Source organism: Serinus canaria, chromosome 2 (genome assembly GCF_022539315.1).
Source record: "Serinus canaria isolate serCan28SL12 chromosome 2, serCan2020, whole genome shotgun sequence".
Lineage (NCBI taxonomy): Eukaryota > Metazoa > Chordata > Aves > Passeriformes > Fringillidae > Serinus > Serinus canaria.
The window spans coordinates 6392980-6412178 of record NC_066315.1 but is presented as its reverse complement, the minus strand read 5'-3'; the positions used below and the strand labels follow the sequence as shown (position 1 = coordinate 6412178).

General features: G+C 45.8%; 1 protein-coding gene across 3 annotated transcripts in view; it reads left to right on the top strand.

The window, feature by feature from the left end:
* The first annotated feature begins 1035 nt into the window (after positions 1–1035).
* Positions 1036–19199, top strand: part of RHEB (Ras homolog, mTORC1 binding) — a 39572-nt gene continuing 21408 nt past the window's right edge. For 2 of the 3 annotated variants that reach the window (XM_030227092.2, XM_030227086.2), the window contains exon 1: positions 1036–1213. In XM_030227092.2, the coding sequence (XP_030082952.1) occupies positions 1051–1213 (163 nt within the window). In that variant the 5' untranslated portion in view covers positions 1036–1050. Of the gene's footprint in view, positions 1214–2433; positions 2601–19199 lie in introns of those variants that run through there. The other variant, XM_050971700.1, reaches the window with a different exon arrangement.

Genomic DNA, 19199 nt, shown 5'->3' with positions numbered 1-19199 from the left:
CAAATTTTGGACCATGGCATTGTTCCAGAAGGAATGAATGTAAAGATGATGACACAGCTCCAAGGGTTTGTCCTGCAGGACCATGGCTACTGCAGTCCTCATGTCCTTCATAAACAATTGTGTCTGTCACAAGACAGGAAACAAAGAGGAGTCTGGTGCTGTACATCGGGCAGGGCTGTCCCTCTGCACCTCTTGGGGAGCTTTGAACAGCATCCCTGTTCACAAACACTGGATTTCCACAAGCTGCTGCTTTTTTGCAGGCTCCCCAGATCCCACCAATCCCGTCCTCGAGGGCTGTGATGAGGTGGGAATCTGCTGTAGTGAGTGGGAAAGACAGGCTGGACACAGGGAATGAGCATGCAGAGTTGTATCACCACAGCCATCACTGAGAAAGTACAACCCCCCCGTGTTTCCTCAGGAAATAACTATCCTTCCATCCCTGAAAGCTGTTATTCCTGCTGTTTAACAGGTTACCAGCACTTGTCCTGCAAAACCCCATAATCCAGAAGACTAAGGGTATAATTAGACTATCCCAAAAATGCAGGTATCTCCTAAAAGCCTGTCTGCTCCTCCAGAGGTGAATCACTTTTGTGTACAAATGGCTTTCTTTTGCTTTAGTTCCCCACCCTCTCCCCAGGTTAGATGAATATGTGGGAGTGGATGGGTGAGATCAGGGAGAAGCCAATCCATGCCCCTTAATATCACCCAGCTGTAGGGTGGTTTGTTGTACCCTGGCATAATTGCATGTTAGGTATCAGTGTTCCCCAAAAAGACAAGATGCACATTAAAAAAAAAAAATAATTCTAACCAACATTCATTTTTCAAGCAAATGTGTAAAAGGTAGATATTAACCCAAAGTGTTCAAAATCAGTGGTAGAGAGGGGAAATACGACTTTCCTGTCTTAGTGTCTTTCTCCCTTAAATTCTGCATCCATCAAGTGTTGCAGCCACCACCAGCACACGCAGCCCTCTTTTCACAGCGGAAAACTCTCCAGCGCCTGGATCTCACAGTTAACCATTCCCAAGCTCCCAAACTCCGCCTTCCCCTCCATGCAATTCCCAGCACTTCATCGACGCTGGGACCCGACGTTTCTCCATAAAATCACCAGGGCGCACGGGGAACGCTCGGAGATAAATTCAAACAAACTCAAACCAGCCCGGCCGAGCGGCCCCTCCCGGCACCGGACCCGGCAGCCTGCGGGGACACGGGAGGGTCAGCGCCACATCCCCCTGTCCGGGGAGGAGCCCCCGGGATGGGCACGGGCACCGGGATGGGGAGAGGAAAGGGGATGGGCACGGGGATGGGGACTGCGATGGGGGAGGAGGCGGGGACAGGGATGGAGACACGGATGGGGATACGGATGGGACTGGGATGGGGATAGGGACCAGGACTGGGATAGCAACAGGGATGTGCACGGGTATAGGGGCTGAGATGGGGATGGGGAAGGGGATAAGGGAGGAGACGGGGACAGGGATGGAGACAGGGACGGGGATAGGGACGGGATTGGGCCGGGTCCGGGACTGGGATGAGCAAGGGGATGGGGATAGAGACCAGGAAAGGGACCAGGATGACCAAGGTGACGGAGATGGGGGCCAGATACAGGACTGGGACGAGCATAGGGACGGGGATAGAGACCAGGATAGGGACAGGGACAGGGATAACTAAGGTAATGGAGATCGGGGAAGGGGCTGGGACCGGGACTGGGACGGGCATAGGGACCAGAACAGGGATAAGGGATTGGGATGACCAAGGTGACGGAGATCTGGAAAGGGGCCGAGCATAGGGTCGGAGATAGAGTCAGGGACAGGGATGACCAAGGTGACGGAGATCGGGAAAGGGGCCGAGCATATGGTCGGGGATAGGGACACGGACAGGGACAGGGATGACCAAGGTGACGGAGATCGGGAAAGGGGCCGAGCATATGATCGGGGACAGGGACAGGGACAGGGACAGGGATGACCAAGGTGACGGAGATCGGGAAAGGGGCCGAGCATATGATCGGGGACAGGGACACGGACAGGGACAGGGATGACCAAAGTGACGGAGATCGGGAAAGGGGCGGGGCAGCGCGCGCGGGACGCACCAACCGCCGCACGCTGCGCACGCACGCGCGCGGGGCCTTGGCGCGCGCCTCTTCCCCCCCCCCCCCCCATCTCGTCCCCGCTCGCCCTTGCCCGCCCGGCCCCGCCCCCTCCCCTTCGAACGCGGCCGTTGCCGCTCCCCGGCCAATCCCCGCCCGCCGCCGTCGCCTCGCTGGCCAATCGGCGGGCGGCGGGGGGGCGCGAGCCGGGCGGGGGTGACGCAGGGAGTTTTTTCCTGTGACGCGCAGGTGCGTACGCGGGGCCGGCGCGCGGCGGCGGCGGTCACGTGGTGCGGCCCCGCCGCTGCCAGCGCCGCGCGTCCCGAGCGCGCTCCGTCGCCGCCGCTCCCCCCGCGCCCCCCGCATGTCGCTGGCGCCGCGCCCCGCGCCCCCACAGCCGCCCGCCGCCGCCCTCCGCCGCAGCCGCCGCCGCCCTTGATGTGGTTCGGGGCCGGGCGGGGGAGAAGATGCCGCCGTCCAAGTCCCGCAAGATCGCGATCCTGGGCTACCGGAGCGTGGGTGAGCGCGGCGCGGGTTTCGCGGCGGGGGTGGGGGCGGGGTGTCCCGGGTGCAGCCGCATCGCCCTCCCCCGCGGCGGCGGCGGCAGGTGCAGCGGAGGCAGCGGCGCTTCCCGCCGCCCCGAGCGCGCAGCCGCGGCCCGAGGGAGGGAGCGAGGGAGGCCCCGCCATGGCGGCGCCGCAGAGCTGCGGGCCCGCGGCCGCCGTGCCCTTAATAGGAAGTTTCGCCCCCTGCACTCCCCGAACGCAGCCCGGAAAAACGGGATCGGGGGAGTTGCGGACAGGGGTCCTGCCCCGCCGGCTTGGCTGCGCTGGGGTCCTGCTCCACCCAGCGCTCCGTATGGAGCGAGCCCGGAGATGGGCAGCGGAGCTGGGGAAAGGTCTGGAGCGCGCGTCCTGTGAGGAGCGGCCGCGGGAGCTCAGCCCGGGGGACAGGAGGCTCAGGGGAGGCCTCATCGCTCTCCACAAGCCCCTGACAGGAGGGTGCCGCCAGGTGCGAGTCGGGCTCTGCTCCTAGGCAACCAGCGATAGGACATGAGGGCATGGTCTTCAGCTGCGCCGGGGGAGGTTTGGGTTGGACACCAGGAAGAATTTATTCTCAGAAAGAGTGATCGGACACCGGAATGGGCAGCCCAGGGAGTTGGTGGAGTCACCGTTCCTGGAGCTGTTTAAGCAAAGACTGGACGTGGCACTCAGTGCCGTGGTTGACACGGTGATGTTGGGTCCCTGGTCCATGTCGGAGCACTTTTGCAGCCTCGGTGGTTCTGTGATTTAGAGCCAGTTTGAAACGCTGGGGAGGCCGGGCGGGTCTGTTGCCCGTGTCTGGCCCGTTTCTGCCCCCGTGGAGGTGTTCGTGCGGCGGCAGCAGCAGCGCAGCCGCCGTTCCCGAGGGCCGCCTCGGCTCCGGGCTGTGCCCAGCACGGCGCTGCTGGGACAATCCAGCGCGGGCTCATCCGCTGGGACGAGCTTCCTGGAAGCGTCCAGCACGAGTCTATAGCAGCTGATAGAGGGTTTTGTTGCGTATAAAAAAGTGTGATCCTCCTCCGTGCTCCTGCATTTGATGGAGAACGGTTTCAGATGTTTGGGTTCTTGGAGCTGAGGGGAACAAGCTGTAGTACAGCCGGTGCTAATCGATCAAACTTAAAAGCATAGATCAATGTGGAAGATAATGTGTGGTCGGGGGGAAAAAAAAGATGCTACAAAGTGATACTACTCTAATATAAATGGTGTTTTTACATTGAAAGCAGTGACTATATCAGTAATTTGTCTTCCATGGCAGACAGCATAAAGAACCCTTTAAAAAAGCTTTTTTAAATATAAAAAAAAGGCTAAATAAAGGGAGCTTTATTTTTTTCATTTTGTGCATAGCTGCAGCCAGCTTGGTGTTTGAATTTGTTTGATGAATTTGTCCAGTCCTTAAACAGAGCAGTGAGTAGTAGATTGATCAGTTTGCACACTCTGTATGACATCACTTGTTGCAGTCTGTTCATTGTCTTGTTGTTATGTTTTCTTTCTTCTTTGAGCACTGGTGGGAGCAAAGCAATGGGCAGTGTAAGTGGGAAGGGAGAATGCTTGAAATTCTGTTCTTTGGAAGTCTGTGATGGGGACTGGGTGTACTGTTGAGCTTTGGTCCTTCATCTGTTGACATTGACAAGCAGCAGTCAGAAAATCAGCTATTAGTAGGGTGTAGGAGTAGCTGAGGAGAAACAGAGAAGTGGTATAATGTTGTTGGTTTGGTTGGGGATGTGAGCAATAGCCCTCATGAAAAGGATGGCCAAAATGTTACCTAACTGTTAAGACCTATTGCTGAACTTCTTTAACTAAAATTTTCTGTGACTAGTGTGTGGAATTGGGCTTGATAGGACAAGATCAATTTTATTAGGAGGGCTACAAGTTGTGTGAACATAGAATTAAGAGGAAGGGAAAAATCTGATTTACTGGAATTTCCTTTTATTGTCATTAAATTTCTCAGCAAATACTTAGGTAAAAGCTCAAGCAGGAGAAATGGGCCATTGAGGTGCTACTTCCATCTTGTAAAGCTGTTAGAAAAGCAGGAAGATTAACCTGTGAGATTTACATTGTCCTCTGCTTCCCCAAATATGCCTCCTAAAGTGTAGTAGGATGGGGACTGAGTTTGGCTTCAGGGAAACTTTTGATTAAGTCTTGCTTTGTATTACAATGGCAAGAATATCACTTGAACCCTGGGTAAGAAAGGATATAATCTCATTTTAGGACAAGTGTTTGGGTGGTAGAAAAGGAAGTAAGTTTCTTTTGGAGGAAATGCTGCATTGTATAGAGGTAATGCTCATTACAGTGGGGAATAATTCCAGAATCTGAAGGACTGGAAGGAAATGCCTTCTACATTTCCTTTTGTAATTCGGAACGGCTTTGTTTTCATTAACATTAATCTTGACCCTGGAATTAGGGAGGCTAACTCAGGGGAGTTGTAAAATGCTTGCAGTTTCATAGGTTGGCCCTCAGTGCTTAGGGAAGTTGGGTGCTCCCTCTGTAGCTGCAGTGTTTGAGATGAAGCTGTCATAAGACAGGGAGCTCTTTTTCCCTTTTCCCTCTCTGTTAGGTGCTGAAATAATCAGGTTTTGATGATGATGTATGTCAGCCAGGGAGCTTTTCCCTACAGCTGTTGATTCAACAGCACCGTGGGTCTCTCAGGTTACAAGTGTGTTCAGTGAAGGGTGGTCACACCTTCCCTGGGGATTTGTGAAACAGGGTCTGAAAATTGTACTGGATTCATGCTAAGGCCTTGTTTATTTTATTACATTAAATTTTAATCTTATCCCCGTGCTGTTGTCAGGTAAACTAGAGGTTGGGAGTGGTATTCTGGTATAATAGTTCTCAGAATAGAAAATTCAGGAGTCTGCTTGTTTGAATACACTCCCTCTATCTTTCAACACCACCATCAAGCCTTTCACATGTGTAACTCTTATTCTTTGTTGATGGGAGAGATCACAGTGGAAGCCTCGTGAATTCCCAGGCAGTCATACTTTCTGAGGTGTAGACAGAGTATTTGCCAGGAGCTTCAGGAGGTGTTTTTTGGTGAGGAAGACTGATAATCTGTGAATACAGCATGCAGGTCATGGCATGACGTGAGACAAAATCATGCAAGAATGTCTCTGTTGGGTTTTGCTCAGGCTTAAATTGGTCTAAGAAAGTTAAATTCCATTATGTAATTGTGCTTGTCTCAGCAAGGTTCTGAGTAGAAATCAGATGGATTTCATCCCAGGGTCTGAGTTTTACAGCAGAGGAACTTGACTTCCATTACTGTTAGTTGGGAGGTGACCAGAGTGGATCAGCTATTTTGAGATTTGATTCTGAAAGAAATCTGTCTTGTGTATGATGAAGCATAAAATTTTATAAAGTTACTGCCTTCACTAAAAAGAATCTTCATATTTGTATTTTGGTCATAACTTAATATCCCAGTATAATTGGAAATAATGGATTTGTTTGGAAATAAATCAAGCAGGACTAAGATTTTCTGAATCTTTTTAGAGTAACAGCCTCTCTAAAAAGCAGCGTAGTTGCCAAAAATGCTTTGTGTTCAATTTCATTCTCTTTCTGTTTATAGAACAGATGTGCAAATTCAGACCACAAATGCCTGTAGGAAAGAAGTTGTTTCTTAGATCATCTTGTAAAGTATCTTATTACTGGTATTCTCTGCATTGTATTGAATGGATGGATTTAAGATGAGCAGGAAGGTATTGTTTGGATCGGTTGCTTCAGTTGTAGGTCTTTATCTCAGCCTGATTTCTTTTGTGCTGTTTGGATAAGTTGTGCTGCTGGTTCTACAGATGTACTTGCAGAAACAGGAATTCTCTTTCTGAATTTTACATGTTTGGACTGGTCATCTGAAAATGCTGTCCTGGGCAATTTATGGCTCTGAGGGTAAAATCCAGTTCATAATAGGGAACTTACCTTTTTTCTTCCCCGGATAAATAAGTCAGCTTCTTTTGTGTGTGTAGGTGTAGAGCAGACCATGCTGCAGGCAGAAGTAGTCATGGTCTGACTGCGGCATGCAGGTATCAAAAAAAAAAACAAACCTGTGATGGAACAAAGTGATCTGTCAGATTTAGATTTGTATGGAAAGGCTCCCAGGTGATTGTATTCAGCTAAAAGAATTTCTCTGCCTCCTCCACTTTGCTTGAAAAGCAGCAACTTCAATATGGACCTGTAAATTGTAAAAATAATTCTGGCAAAACGTAGTTTGAAAACGGGAGACGGGAGTTGTGTGAATATTAGGAGGTTAGCAGTGTAAAATGGAGCTGGGGCTTTGCTGTTTTTGTCTGAAAGATGGCATCTGCTCGCACAGCAGCGTTCCACCCCGAGCAGGGATCCCTCTGGGATTGGACGGGGGAAGTGGTAATTTTAGCAGGCGATAAATTGCCCGTGTAAATGTCAACAGAGGAGGAATGGAGAAATTACCGCTGTCGTGTGCTGTAATTTGGTTTACACAATCGGCTGTGTCCGCAACACGGGAAAGCCTGAGATTTACCAGGAAAATTGAGCGGTTCAGGAGCCAGCTGATATGTAAGGTTACATTTTTCTGTCCCTTGTAAAGTGCCAAGATGACTTCCACAGCCCTTCCCTCGCCAGGGCCGCAGTTGGCTCTGCCAGGGTGCGGCAGTGCTGGAGGAAGAAAGGTTGCAGCTCCCGGGGGACCAGGATGAGGCTGGAAATGCCAGCTTTAATTGCATTTCGGTGTTAGTGGCTGCGATAGTGGCTACAGCAGGGAAAGTTGCTACAGAGCATTTCATAGCAGTAGCTGGAAGCACTAGAGGCAGCATGTTCAGCTGTAATATCAAGCCACCGTAGGGTTATTTGAGGACACTGCTAGAGGATTAACTCTTAAATTGCCTACTCTGATCTGTCAGTGGTAACACTTGTACGTTTTGCTTGTATGTATTGGGGGCGTTTTGGTGTTTGATTACACAACTTGAAGTTAACATCGACAGGAAAAACCAAATGAAATGTAGATCCTGTAATTTATAAGCTATATAAAGTTGGAGCTCTTCATTTAGATATGCTACACTGCCTGGAGTGTAGGCTCTGGCTCAGGCAGCCACCTCTCCGGTACAGGCTGCTGCGGAAACTCGGCGTGACCACGCAGCCGGGATTAGAAGAGCAGGCTAAAAAGTGATAAATGCCATTATGATTAATTTCCTGTAGCTCTCCTGAAGGTGACATCCAAGGGCGTGCTTTAAAAGCTGCTCAACTTAATTGTGTATTCCATCCAAAATTGAAACAGCTTCTCTGTGGGATGTTCATAATGCACTCAGGCTCTGTGAATCCTGCATGAGTCAATTGGCTGGTGTCATCCCAAATTCTCCTAAATCAGAAGCTGCAGACATGAAGCATGGTGCTTAAAAACACGAAGTGGCCCTTGCCAGTCATGAATTGGTCTCCTTAAGGATTTGAGAGGTTCCCTTTTGTTTTCCAAGGTTTGTATTTGAAGTGAATGGCAGATTTGTTGTGAATTTGATAATGTGAGAAAGCAAAATCTGCTTTTGGAGTTTGGGGGATGGTTGTTCCTTAAAATTTCTCTCTTCCAATCCTGGTCACGACACTGGCGTTACACTGTGGTTCCTGCCCATTGAGGGCAGCTCTCCTGTAAGTGAGGGTATGTGGGATGGGGAAAAAGGGCAGTGTGGACAAAATCCATTTTGCCTAGCAGATCTTTTAACAAGATTTCAGATTATTAAGTTTACTAAAAGCAAATTAACATGGACCATTACAGTTGCATTTCCTTTTGGAGAAATACAAAGAATGGTGGATGCTGAATTGGGTTTTCTGTGGGGTAAAGTTGCTTGTATTGAACTTGTCACAAGGAAGGAAACTGAGGCAATTTTTGAGCAAAGTGCCGAAACTGGCTTTTAGGTGCAGTTTTTCTCAAGAAACATCCAAGCCACTTTGTTTTTTAATTGCCACATAATGAAGGCAGATGCAAGTGAACTCTGTAGGGTGGGGCACCTTTTGGCTCAAGCTGAGCTAATCCTGCACTGTGGCTGGAAGTCAGACCTTGCTACCCCCCACCCAGGGGTGTGATGGAAGACTGTCCATCAGCTCAGAGGATTGATTTCTTTAAAAAGTAAAGCAACCAGAAGGGGAAGTTTTTGTATCCTTCAACTGGTCGGCTCAGTGAGTGTAGCCCTGACAGGGGGAATGGGGTCAGGAACACAGGATTTTGGGGAGGGTGGTGTAGGCTCTTTGTGGCTCTGCAGATTTCCCTTCAGTCAGATTTGTTATGGAACCACATCTGTAAGTGTTTTCCTCCACCACCTGAGACAGGCATGGATGCCTTTTGGTCAGCTTTCAGCAGTGGAACTTCTGAACTGGACCTGTTCTCTTGATGGAAAAAGATGGCCTTGTGCAGGTGGTGAGATGTGTGCTAGGGAGCCATGGAGAAATTGAGTTCTTGAAGGTTCTTGTTTAAATAACCTTCTGTAGTCAAATCTAATCAATTCATGCAGAATTGAGGGAAAAAAAAATGTTTGACCTGGGGTAAACCCAAACCTTGTTCCAGAAGTCTTTAAATTCAGATGGTGCCTCAAGTGATACAATCTGGAATTTTCTGGAAACATGTGCTAGTAAAGATGTTGCAATGGATCAAAGCTTTAGGAAAAGACCTCTAAGGACATGGAATCCAACCCTTAACCCAGCACTGCCAGGTCCACCACTGGACCATATCCACACAACTTTTAAAAGCCTCCAGGGCTGGTGGCTCACCTGGTTCCCTGGACAGCCTTTTCCAATGCTTGACAACACTTTCTGTGAGGAAATTTTTCCTGTCATCTAATCTAAACCTCCTGGCACAACCTCCTGTTTTCTCTTGTCCTATTGATTGTTATTTGGGAAATGAGGCTGAAGTGAAAGGCGTTTAGGGATGCTGATTTCCTTCCTAGGTGGAAAGCCAGTGGAACCAAATCTAAACTGTGTTGCCTTTCAGCAATGGTATTCTGTCTTTGGTAGGATACCTTTCAAAGTATCTATTTCTTGCAAATAGTGGTTGACCTCTCAACCTGGCTGACTTCTCCTTTGGATGTGTTTATCAGCACTTGGAGCCTGGGGGTGAATCACAGCTGCTTCATTGTTGAAATGCTCTGGTTCTTCCTCAGTTTACCATACACATGTTAATTGCTGGGCATGGACATTTTAAGAAGTGAAGGATGCTGGATGAGACAGTGGTGAATGAATGAAGCGTTGGTGCAAACAGATGACACAGGTTCTGAAAATGCAGATTTTGGATTATGATGCACAATATTCCACAAGATGAAGTTAGGACAAGCAAAAGACCAGCTTGAGCCATGGGGGCTTCTGCAAAAGGGGAAGTCTGCTAGAATTTTTTATGGGACTTCTTATGGGAATTAGAGAACTTGAGGCTAGAGCAAAAGGAGGAAGTGTACAGTGGTTTGATTTGGGTGGAATCATCAGGAGTTTGTGGGTAATGGCCAAAGGTTACGAGGCATAAGACTAAGTGCATGATTTCTGAAGGGCTTTTAAGGAATGAAAGATCCTGTGTGACACTTGGAGGATTAGTTCAGAAAAGTTGTGGTCTGTGTTAAGTAGATATCAGCTGCAGAAATCACAATTCCCTGATAGATTATAATTTAAACAGTGAATTTTTCTTTCAGCACTGTTTTTAAATATGACACTAAAATCTCAAAGATTGAGGAGTCAGTATTTTTGGGATGGTTGTCAGTGTTGTTGGGTATTTTAGATTACAGGAACCAGAACATCGTGTGTGCCAAACCTAGCTATTTGTGTTCTGTGGGGTATGGAGTTAAATTAGTTTTAATTTGGAAAAAGATGGAATATATAAGTGGTCCTCAGTGTGTGGATGTAAACATGTGCAAGTGTAATACAAAATTAGGATATGAAAGTGTCTCTTGACAACGTTGTCTCCAGAGTTAGTGGGATACATCTGTCTAGCTTCAACAACTTGTCAGATTGTATTGCCAAAACTTCATTCAATATGTATGACCTCCTTTAAAGGTACTCTTGCTGTATGCAAAAGAGCTGGGATGCATAATATGTAGGAAAACTCCATTAAATCTGCCCTACAAACTGTCAAAACAATCAAGCACTTGACATTAATGCAGTAAAGTGTATTTTGCTTCAAGGCGTGTTATTCCATCAATAACAAATTTTTGGTCTTCTGAAATCTGTTCAAAATTAGCATTTTTTAATTAGAATTTGAAGTTTCTGCTTTGAAATGTGCATATAAACAAGCACCATGTTTCTTAGTGTGGTGGAGTACCTTGTTCTTCATTGCTTTCTTGGAAATGGTGTTTGCTTCTTTTGTATGGTTTGACCCTGGTGAATAAATTCAAAAGGAGGGTGTTGGTTGTGCTGTTTCCACCTTTATATTTTGAGAAAAAACATCAAAACTCTTCATAAATTTTTTGAAGTTGCTAAACTTAAATATAAAAATGGTTCAGCTGGAAGGTAACGCAAGTTTTGCTGAACAGAGAAAGTGGGAAGAATAAGTTGTCTGAATGTTTCAAAATCTTGTTCCTTTTACAGTGTGTATAGGAGTCGTAGGTACTTCAACCTTTTTTCTGCTTGTCCTACAACTGCACATTTTTATCACTTTTTTATCCACAAGTGTAGTGATAGGACAGAGGAGGAGGAGCTAACGTGAAACTTGCAGAACTGTTGGGTTGATCTGCAGACAGACAAACAGAATGTTCTGCTGTGTCTCCTGAAGCCTGACCTGGCTTTAGGTTGTCTTAAGCTGTAGTTCAATACTCAGCTGCTTGTCTAAGCTGTGTGGTTGTGCTAAAGGAGCACTGGGAAGTGAAGTATCTAGCTTGTGTTTGCAAGGGCTTCCTCTGGTGCTGGAGCAGGACTGGCTGGAAGATGCTTGACTTGTGAAAAAATGGAAAAAAAATTTATTTTCAAGTTGCACATGTCATCCTCATTTATCCTCCTGGGATACTTTCAGGGGAGTTGAGGGAGGGTGGGAATGAGATGGCAGTGGTGAAGTTTTTTTGATTTGTTCTGTGTTTTTCTTCTTTCCTGCAAAGGTCAAAATTCTGTATTGCGATCTTTTAGTACTGTATAACACAAAAAATGAGAATAGGAAAGTACGATTCTTATCCAAAACCTCTTAATTTGAAGCACCTATTGAGCCAGCTGATGGATACGTGTTGGTTGGGAAGGTAAGAAAGCCAGCTGGCTGCCATGGCAGGCAAGAATTTGATAGTAAGATACAGCAAACAAGGGTTACCTATCTAACTTCTCTGCCCTGTGGCAAAATCAACTATGTCATGTCGTATCTGACAGATCTTTGGCTTAAATTCTCTTAACATTTCCCAGGGTTGGGGGCTTTAATGATTCTTCTGGTATTCTATGTGGTTATTCTTACCCTGGAGTCTTATTTTTGCCCTGCTGTTTTACCCATGTGTATCAGGCAGAGATTTTGGTATGTTATTACTTTAAACCTCCCTTACTGTTGATGGATTGTCCTCTGTATTCAGCAGCTACTCTTGGGTAGATGGGTAAGTGTGTAAATGCAGGAGGCTTGCAGCCAGCCTTGGTGGGGAGGGGTTGAGGACTAATTCCAGCTGGGTAAAGTGCAGGGCTGTGAAGATGACACTTAACAGATTGTGGCTTCCTTCAACCCTGATAAGTAGAGAGGGGGAGCTTCCCTGATCAGCAGAGGTAACATAGAAAGTGCCTGTGCAGTTAATTCAGAGAAGATCTAGAGCTGAAATGGAGAAAAGACAACAGTAACAACAAAAAGCCATCAGAACCTGGTGGTGGGGAGAGAGCTGTGTAGAGGAAAGAACAGTTCAGGCACACGTTGGTTTTCATGTTGGTGTGGTTATGTATAGATCCACTGGGTTAGCACACAAGGAATAGTCAAGGCTCACCAATATGAACATTAATCAAAACTCTTGTCCACCAGTTATGGCCAGAGATGTGATGGTGTTGACCGTCTGCTGGAGGAAGGAGTCTAACACAACTATGTCAGTATCCCAAAGAGCACCTTCCCTGTTCTGTGCTAGGAGATTTTGGTGTTGCAGGATTGGTACGGCAGTGCCTGATGCTTTGTGCAGCCTTGGGGGCATTCCCCATGTAGGAATAGCAGGTGGATGGTGCTGTCTGCTGATGCTGGGTGCTGGTAGCAGCTGTCCATGAGTGTCAGGGTTTATTGGCCACATGCATTGCTGGCATTGGGCTTGTCAGACCTTGGACCATCAGTGGTGACACGAAGAGCCTGAAATGTTGACTGACCACCTAGCAGTTGCACACTGCTGCAGAGTGGAGCTGTCTGTTGCTGCCAAGATCTTTTAGTGGTTATTATGAAGTTTGATTTATGTATTTTTATAATATGTTGTACAAGTAGCCTGCCCTTGTGGGCACAAATCAGTTGTATCTTCCAGCTTTTGCTGCAGTTGGTGGAGAGCTCTGTGAACTTCCTTCAGAGTAAGACTGAAACTTGTTAGCAGTAGTTACAGACTGTGCATCACAGGATTTGATTGGTGATGTTACCAAGAGAGGGAATATTACCATTACTCTCCTGTCAGAATTTTGTCAGGAACTTGCCTTCTGCCATCTTTTAATAAGGAAAAGAGAAATACATCTCTTACTATTGTTCTTGCAATTCCAGGAAGATCCTGAGGCCCTCTGGTGACATGCATTTGAGTAGTCCTGCCAAGATGGTCTATTCTTCACCCATTTCAGCTGCTTTTGGTATTACTTGGTGTTACAGTATGCTCCAGGGTCATGTTCCTAGACTTGTGTTTTTAAATGATGCCAGGAAAGGTTTTGTGATGTTTTCAAAGACTTGGCCCTCTGCTTGGTGATGGCTGTAAGCAGTGATTGGTGTATGGTGGCCACAGTGTTGGCAACTGTGAATCCTATGGCTCCAGTCCTCAAGGTCCTTTTTAGGGAAGACCAGCATGTCAGTGGAACTGAGGTCTTTCTTCTTGGTAAGGCTTCTCTTTCTCTCCTACTGGTCTGAAAATGCAAGTGAGATTTGTGGAAGGAAGGGTTCATCCTGTTTCCTAATGGAACTTGAAAGTTTAACAGGCCATGTCTGTGCAGAGGGTGGAGAGCTGGTGTTGTGACTGCAGCTGGCAGGATCCACTTGAAGAAAGAATGGCAATTTAAGTTGTACATCCCAGAAATCTTTAGCTGCAAAAAGGAGGTGACTGGAATTTGAGAGTTTGATCCCTTCTGTGGAAACTAAAACCTTGAAGACAGAAAAGGGGAATGCATGGAATGCATTAAAGCAAGAGAGATGTGTTGTTTCTCATGACATAGCATTTAAAAATGATTTAATGATGAAACAGTGGCAGTTTCTGAAAGGATCTTTCAAAGACATTTCATGTTGTACATACCCAATGATCCAAGGAAAGGTCAATTTTATTCAAACACCTAATGAGCTGCTTGAAGTGTGTGTATAGGGAGAAAGGACTTGGATTCTCCCCAGCAGAAGAAATTGAATTTTGCCCCTTTGGAGAGGAAGTCAGTACAAATTTCAGGCACTATACCTTTAGGTGTGTCATAAACTCCTAAAGGGAAGCTTAATAAACTTCCCTTTAGGAGTTGTTAAGGTTTAACCCATTGGGCAGCTGAACACCACACAGCCATTCATTCACCTCCCACAGTGGGATTGGAGACACAGTTGGGGAAAAAGATAAAATGGAATTGGGATAAAGACAGTTTAATAGGACAGAAAAGGCAAGGTAAATGGTAAAAAAAGGAAAAGTAATGGTAAAAAAATATACAAGTGATGCACAAAGCAGTTGCTCACCGCCCACCTACCAATGCCATTGAATTTCTGCTGCCACCTGAAATATTTTAAGCCTTGTGTTGTGGGAAGGTGCTGGAGGGATGCACAGTTTCTGCAGGAAGTCTGAAGGGAATACAGAGGATGGTATTTATCTGAGAAATACAGGTTGACTGTCTGGGGTAGGAATGTCTGAATTTCCTTAGCCGTTAAGGAATACAAGGATGCAGTTCCCTTGACCTGTTTAAAGCATCTTTGATGCAGTCAGGTATGCATGCATTCCATTGCCTGGTGAGGTTGTTGTTTTGGGGTTTTTTGGAAGCTTTGTAACACCTTTTCCCATCTTTGACAACTGACAGTAAACACATGGAATTAAAATTCATGTAACTTATTAAAAGGGAAACAGGAGGAAAGCTGCAGGCTGGTGCTTTCCTGCCAGCAAAAGTAGCAAGCAGATGTAACTGGACTGTGTGCTAAAATTACTAAAAGATTTTTTTTTTTTACAGTCCTTTGCTGTAGTTACTGACTTTATTGGAGAAAAAATGGGCTGCCTGGAAGTTTAAGCCATTGCAGGAATGCAATGGAATTTTTCTCTACATACTTGCTTGGACATGTAATACATTGCAACACAGTTTAAGTGAGCATTGAGGGATGAGCACTGCTGTAGGATGGAACAAACCTGCTGCTAAATATCAGGGAATAAAGCACATGCTCTCTTGCTTTCTTTACAGGAAATATGATCTAGATAGCATTAGGACTCTTGGCTTGTGTTCAGAAGGCTCATTGCTGCTGACCTAGCAAAGGCCTGCAAGTACTCCTGTGAGTGTGAGCAATTGCTTTGAAATCTGAAGAAAATAAAGGAAGCCATGTGGCTTTGTTTCTAAATGACTGCTCTCAGATTTCCTCTGGCTTGCAGAGGAATACCTTTGATAAACCTCAAGAAGATTGTGCAATGCAGATGGAAGGGAAACAAGCATCTCCCAGCAGGCTGATGCTCTTGGGTGTTACAGACCATCATGTGCAACTCCTCCTTTACAGCAGAAGTAGTTCTTGCTACAAAACCTTGCCTTAGACTTCAAATGTATTTCCTTATATGCATTTTTTAAAAAAAATAGAGCAGGAGAAGGCAGGGAACAGTTGTAGCAATGAGACAGAGTGCCAAGAAGTTAAAGAAGAACTTCGGTTATCCTGAAAAGCTGATCTGCTCTTTGGTTTGTTGTAAAGGGTTCTGCAGTGTTTGAAGCTCCTTATCACACTACCAAAAGATGTGTCATTGAGGTCCTGCAACTTTCACTCTTTCAGAACTACAACCTTTAGTTTGTCCTCCAGAAAGCTCAGAGAGCATGTTGAGAGAGGAGTGCCACCACTCTGTGTTGCAAGTGAAGCACGAGTGTCATGAGCAAGTGCAGGAATTGAACTCTTTGCAGAATTGAGTTTTGTCTCTAAGCATCAGAAAATATTTTTCTAATCCTGTTATTGTAATGCTGACATCACAAGAAAATCACTACAAAAATGTATAAAACTACAGCTCCATGTAGATGTTTATATAATTCCTCATGATTAAAAGTCTAATAGTAGAATTAAGTTGCATCTGAGTAAAACACAAGCTACTCATTGTATTTCTGTCTCCAGAGATTTAGAAACAGAATTCTTTATTGACCCAGCTGTATCATTTTTATAGTTATTAGACTAATTCACTAAATACAAAGCAACGCTCAGCAAAACAGGAACTACACAGCCATAATTAGTACCTGGGGGGGTATCTTAATGAACTATAGAAAGTTGCTAACGATGTGGCCTGAGATGAATGATGAGCTAGTGATGGGTTCTGAGATAGTTTGCAATCTTGTGAGAGGATCTTTGTCAGGAAGGGATGCTGTAATCTTTGCTACCCAGTCAGCCTCCATTGGCTCCAGAAAGTCGTTCAGTCCCACTCTGTGCTCTGAGGATGGATAATCTGCACTGTGGAAATGCCAGTGTCTCCATTTTGTGCATCTTGGTATTGTGAATTAAAGAAGATAAAGATCCCAACATTCAAGTTAAATCAAGTGTATCTTTTGGTATGAAAACTTCATCTCTGTGCAGTGTTGTAAGTTGAATGTGCAGCCAGACTTACCTAATTTGATGTGACCGACAGCATTTCATTATGAAATTTGCTGAGTGCTTTTTGTGGCAAAGCCTAAAGTAGCTTGTTCTGTAGGCAAGATTGGGTAGGAGACTAGGTAAGTCTAGTCACTAAGCTTGTATAGAGACTAGCTTAGGTAAGGTGCTATGCTTGTGGTAGGAGTAGATGAGATGCTGGCAGCTTTTAAATGTTTAATGATTATGCAAACCGCATAATCGTGCATTTTAATAGCAAAAGATGGGTTAAAGAAACTGCATCTACACTGCCAACAGAACTGCAGCTCTTCAGTAGTTGTTGTTCTTGAGCAGGACAAACTGTTTACTGATGGCTTGTGTGGGCAGTTGCAAGGATTGAGAAACCCTTCCTGTTGAGATAAGCTGCTCTGTGCTGCCCATGGCCGTGGGCAGCTGTGCAGCCCTGCTTGCACAATGCCCTGCTTGTGGAGCTGTTGTTTGACTTACTCGTTGCCTGGTTGCATCATTTTTGTCTTCTGGGTTTGGGGAGAAGTTGGCTGCTGATGGGAGTTTAATCTGGGCTTTCCCTGTGTCTGTTGCAAGGAGAAAAGGTGTGAGATGGGGACAGCAGGCAGGTGGTGGTGCACAGAAGAGGAGCACGACCTCTTGGGGGAGGCCAGCTGTCCCCGAGCCCACCCAGGCTCTGTTACTCATCTGCTTCGTGAACTGCCTGGTGTTGTAAAGCTTGAATTTTAAGGCTAGATTATAAATACCACAGTTCTTGTCCAAGTAGTAAAAGGATGAGTAAAACACAATTTGGCAATTGTTTTGCCTTGACAATTGCAATGGCATTTGAAACTGATGTGCTATGATGGCACTAGTCAGTGTTTATGGGATGTTCCTCTTAATGGTGCAAGTGGTCTAGTGTATGAACAGAAACACAACAGCTTTAGTTTTTGAACTGGCTTTCTGTCTGAAAATCTGCTTCTTTTCTGTTTTGACAGTGGAAGACTCTTTTCTTTACCACTCTCACACAATACCATAAATAATGAATTGTGTATGCAAATACACTTTGGGTACTTCTGGACAGCTTGAGCTGAGTTTTCAGTTACCTGGGACTCATATTCTAAACACTCATGAAACCCGTTTCTTGCATCCCTTCCCTTCTGTACCTCTCCTTCAGGGAGAAGGAGAGTCAGTAAATTTGGCAGATTTAGTTTACAACCCTGCCATGGAGTACCTGGTGCTTTGAGTTACTGTAGCAAGGCTCTGCACCCTTGCTTCAGCTTGTATCAGTTCTCCTTTTGCTATCAGTGAATGTTTATTTTCCCAAAACTCAAATACAGTGGATATGTTGAATTTATTAGCATAGAGGATGCTACAAGGAGAAGCTTAGCGAGCTGCAAAAATGTGTGGCTGCATTCCAAACGAGGATACATCAGTACTGATCCTCTTTGAGGTGTGCCCCCTTGAGTAATCAGCTAATCAAGCCTTTGCTGCTGGTGTCAGACTCCCTGGTGCTGCTGAGGCTGAAGTGTGCCCGTGGTGTCTGCACATGCAGACAGCCCTGTGCTCCCTGCTGTGCCCCGACATAGAGTTGGCAATTGGCAGGGTCCCTTGGCCTCAGGGACATTGTGTTTGTGTTGCAATCCTTGCTGAAAGCCTTGCCTGATCTTTCTGAGGCAAGAGCAGATAGGAGCTAAATTGTCAACTTGATTTTCCACTCTGTCCATGAGCATAGGTCAAAGACCTGGAATAAAACCTGTGGGACAAAGTTCAAGCCAAGCTGTTGGTCACAGGGTTCTGCCTGCTGCTTGCTCATGGGCTGACACAGGGTGTTAATGACTCAGGGTTTAGATTTCTGTGTCCATGGAAGCCTTGGTTTAGTGGGATACAGTTGCCTGCACTTCCCCGAGGGGGTAGGTGCTGAATCCCAAACTGGAGAGTTTCCCTGTGCCTCATGGAAGAAAAGCAGGCTTGCTCTCCTGATCATGAACACATCATTACTGGAAGGCTTGTTATAAAGCTTGGAGGAATTTAGGAGGAGAGTGTTGGAACACTGGTTTTATCTGTTTCCTCTCCTGTCACTGTTAGGAGGAAAGCAGTAATTAATACAGCTGGGTGTGAAATGCAGCATTTTCTGTTGGCTCTGGCTTCTGCTATTCAGTTTCCAGGCTTAGCACAGACAGACGGCAGCAGTCAAGTCTTTCAGTTAGTTCAGAATCCTTCTTAGGAGGAAAAAAGTTCAGTTATAATCTTTACTGAATTTAACTCTCTTATCTTGAAGTTCTAACAGCCTAATATAGGGGTAGTTAACCTTTTTTTTAAATGGAGCGCTTAATGCGCTGGTATTGGCAAAGAATGTGGGAGCATGAACTCTGGGTAGCAACTTCATAAGTTTATAGCTAAAGGAGAAATAGCTTGGAAGTTTGCTCACTTTCTAAATGGTGTCCAAAATACACAGTTTCAGAAAGTTCCTGGGAGGAACAGTTTCAATCCTTAATCTGACTTTATTGGGATGATTTGGGGGTGGGGTGTGTGAGCCTTGCTGGAGCAACAGTTTAAAGTGAAAAGTCCTCTGTCAACTCATGCATTGTGAGCATGACACCTTCATGCTTGAAGATAAGACCAGGAAATGTATCTTAAGAACTTGATGTTAGAAAAAGCAACTCGATAAAATCTTGATGGTGGTCTTTGTGGGGTTTGGAAATTTTTTTAGCATTATTTCTTGAATAAACTGTCATGATTGATAGGAGACAGCAAAGGGGT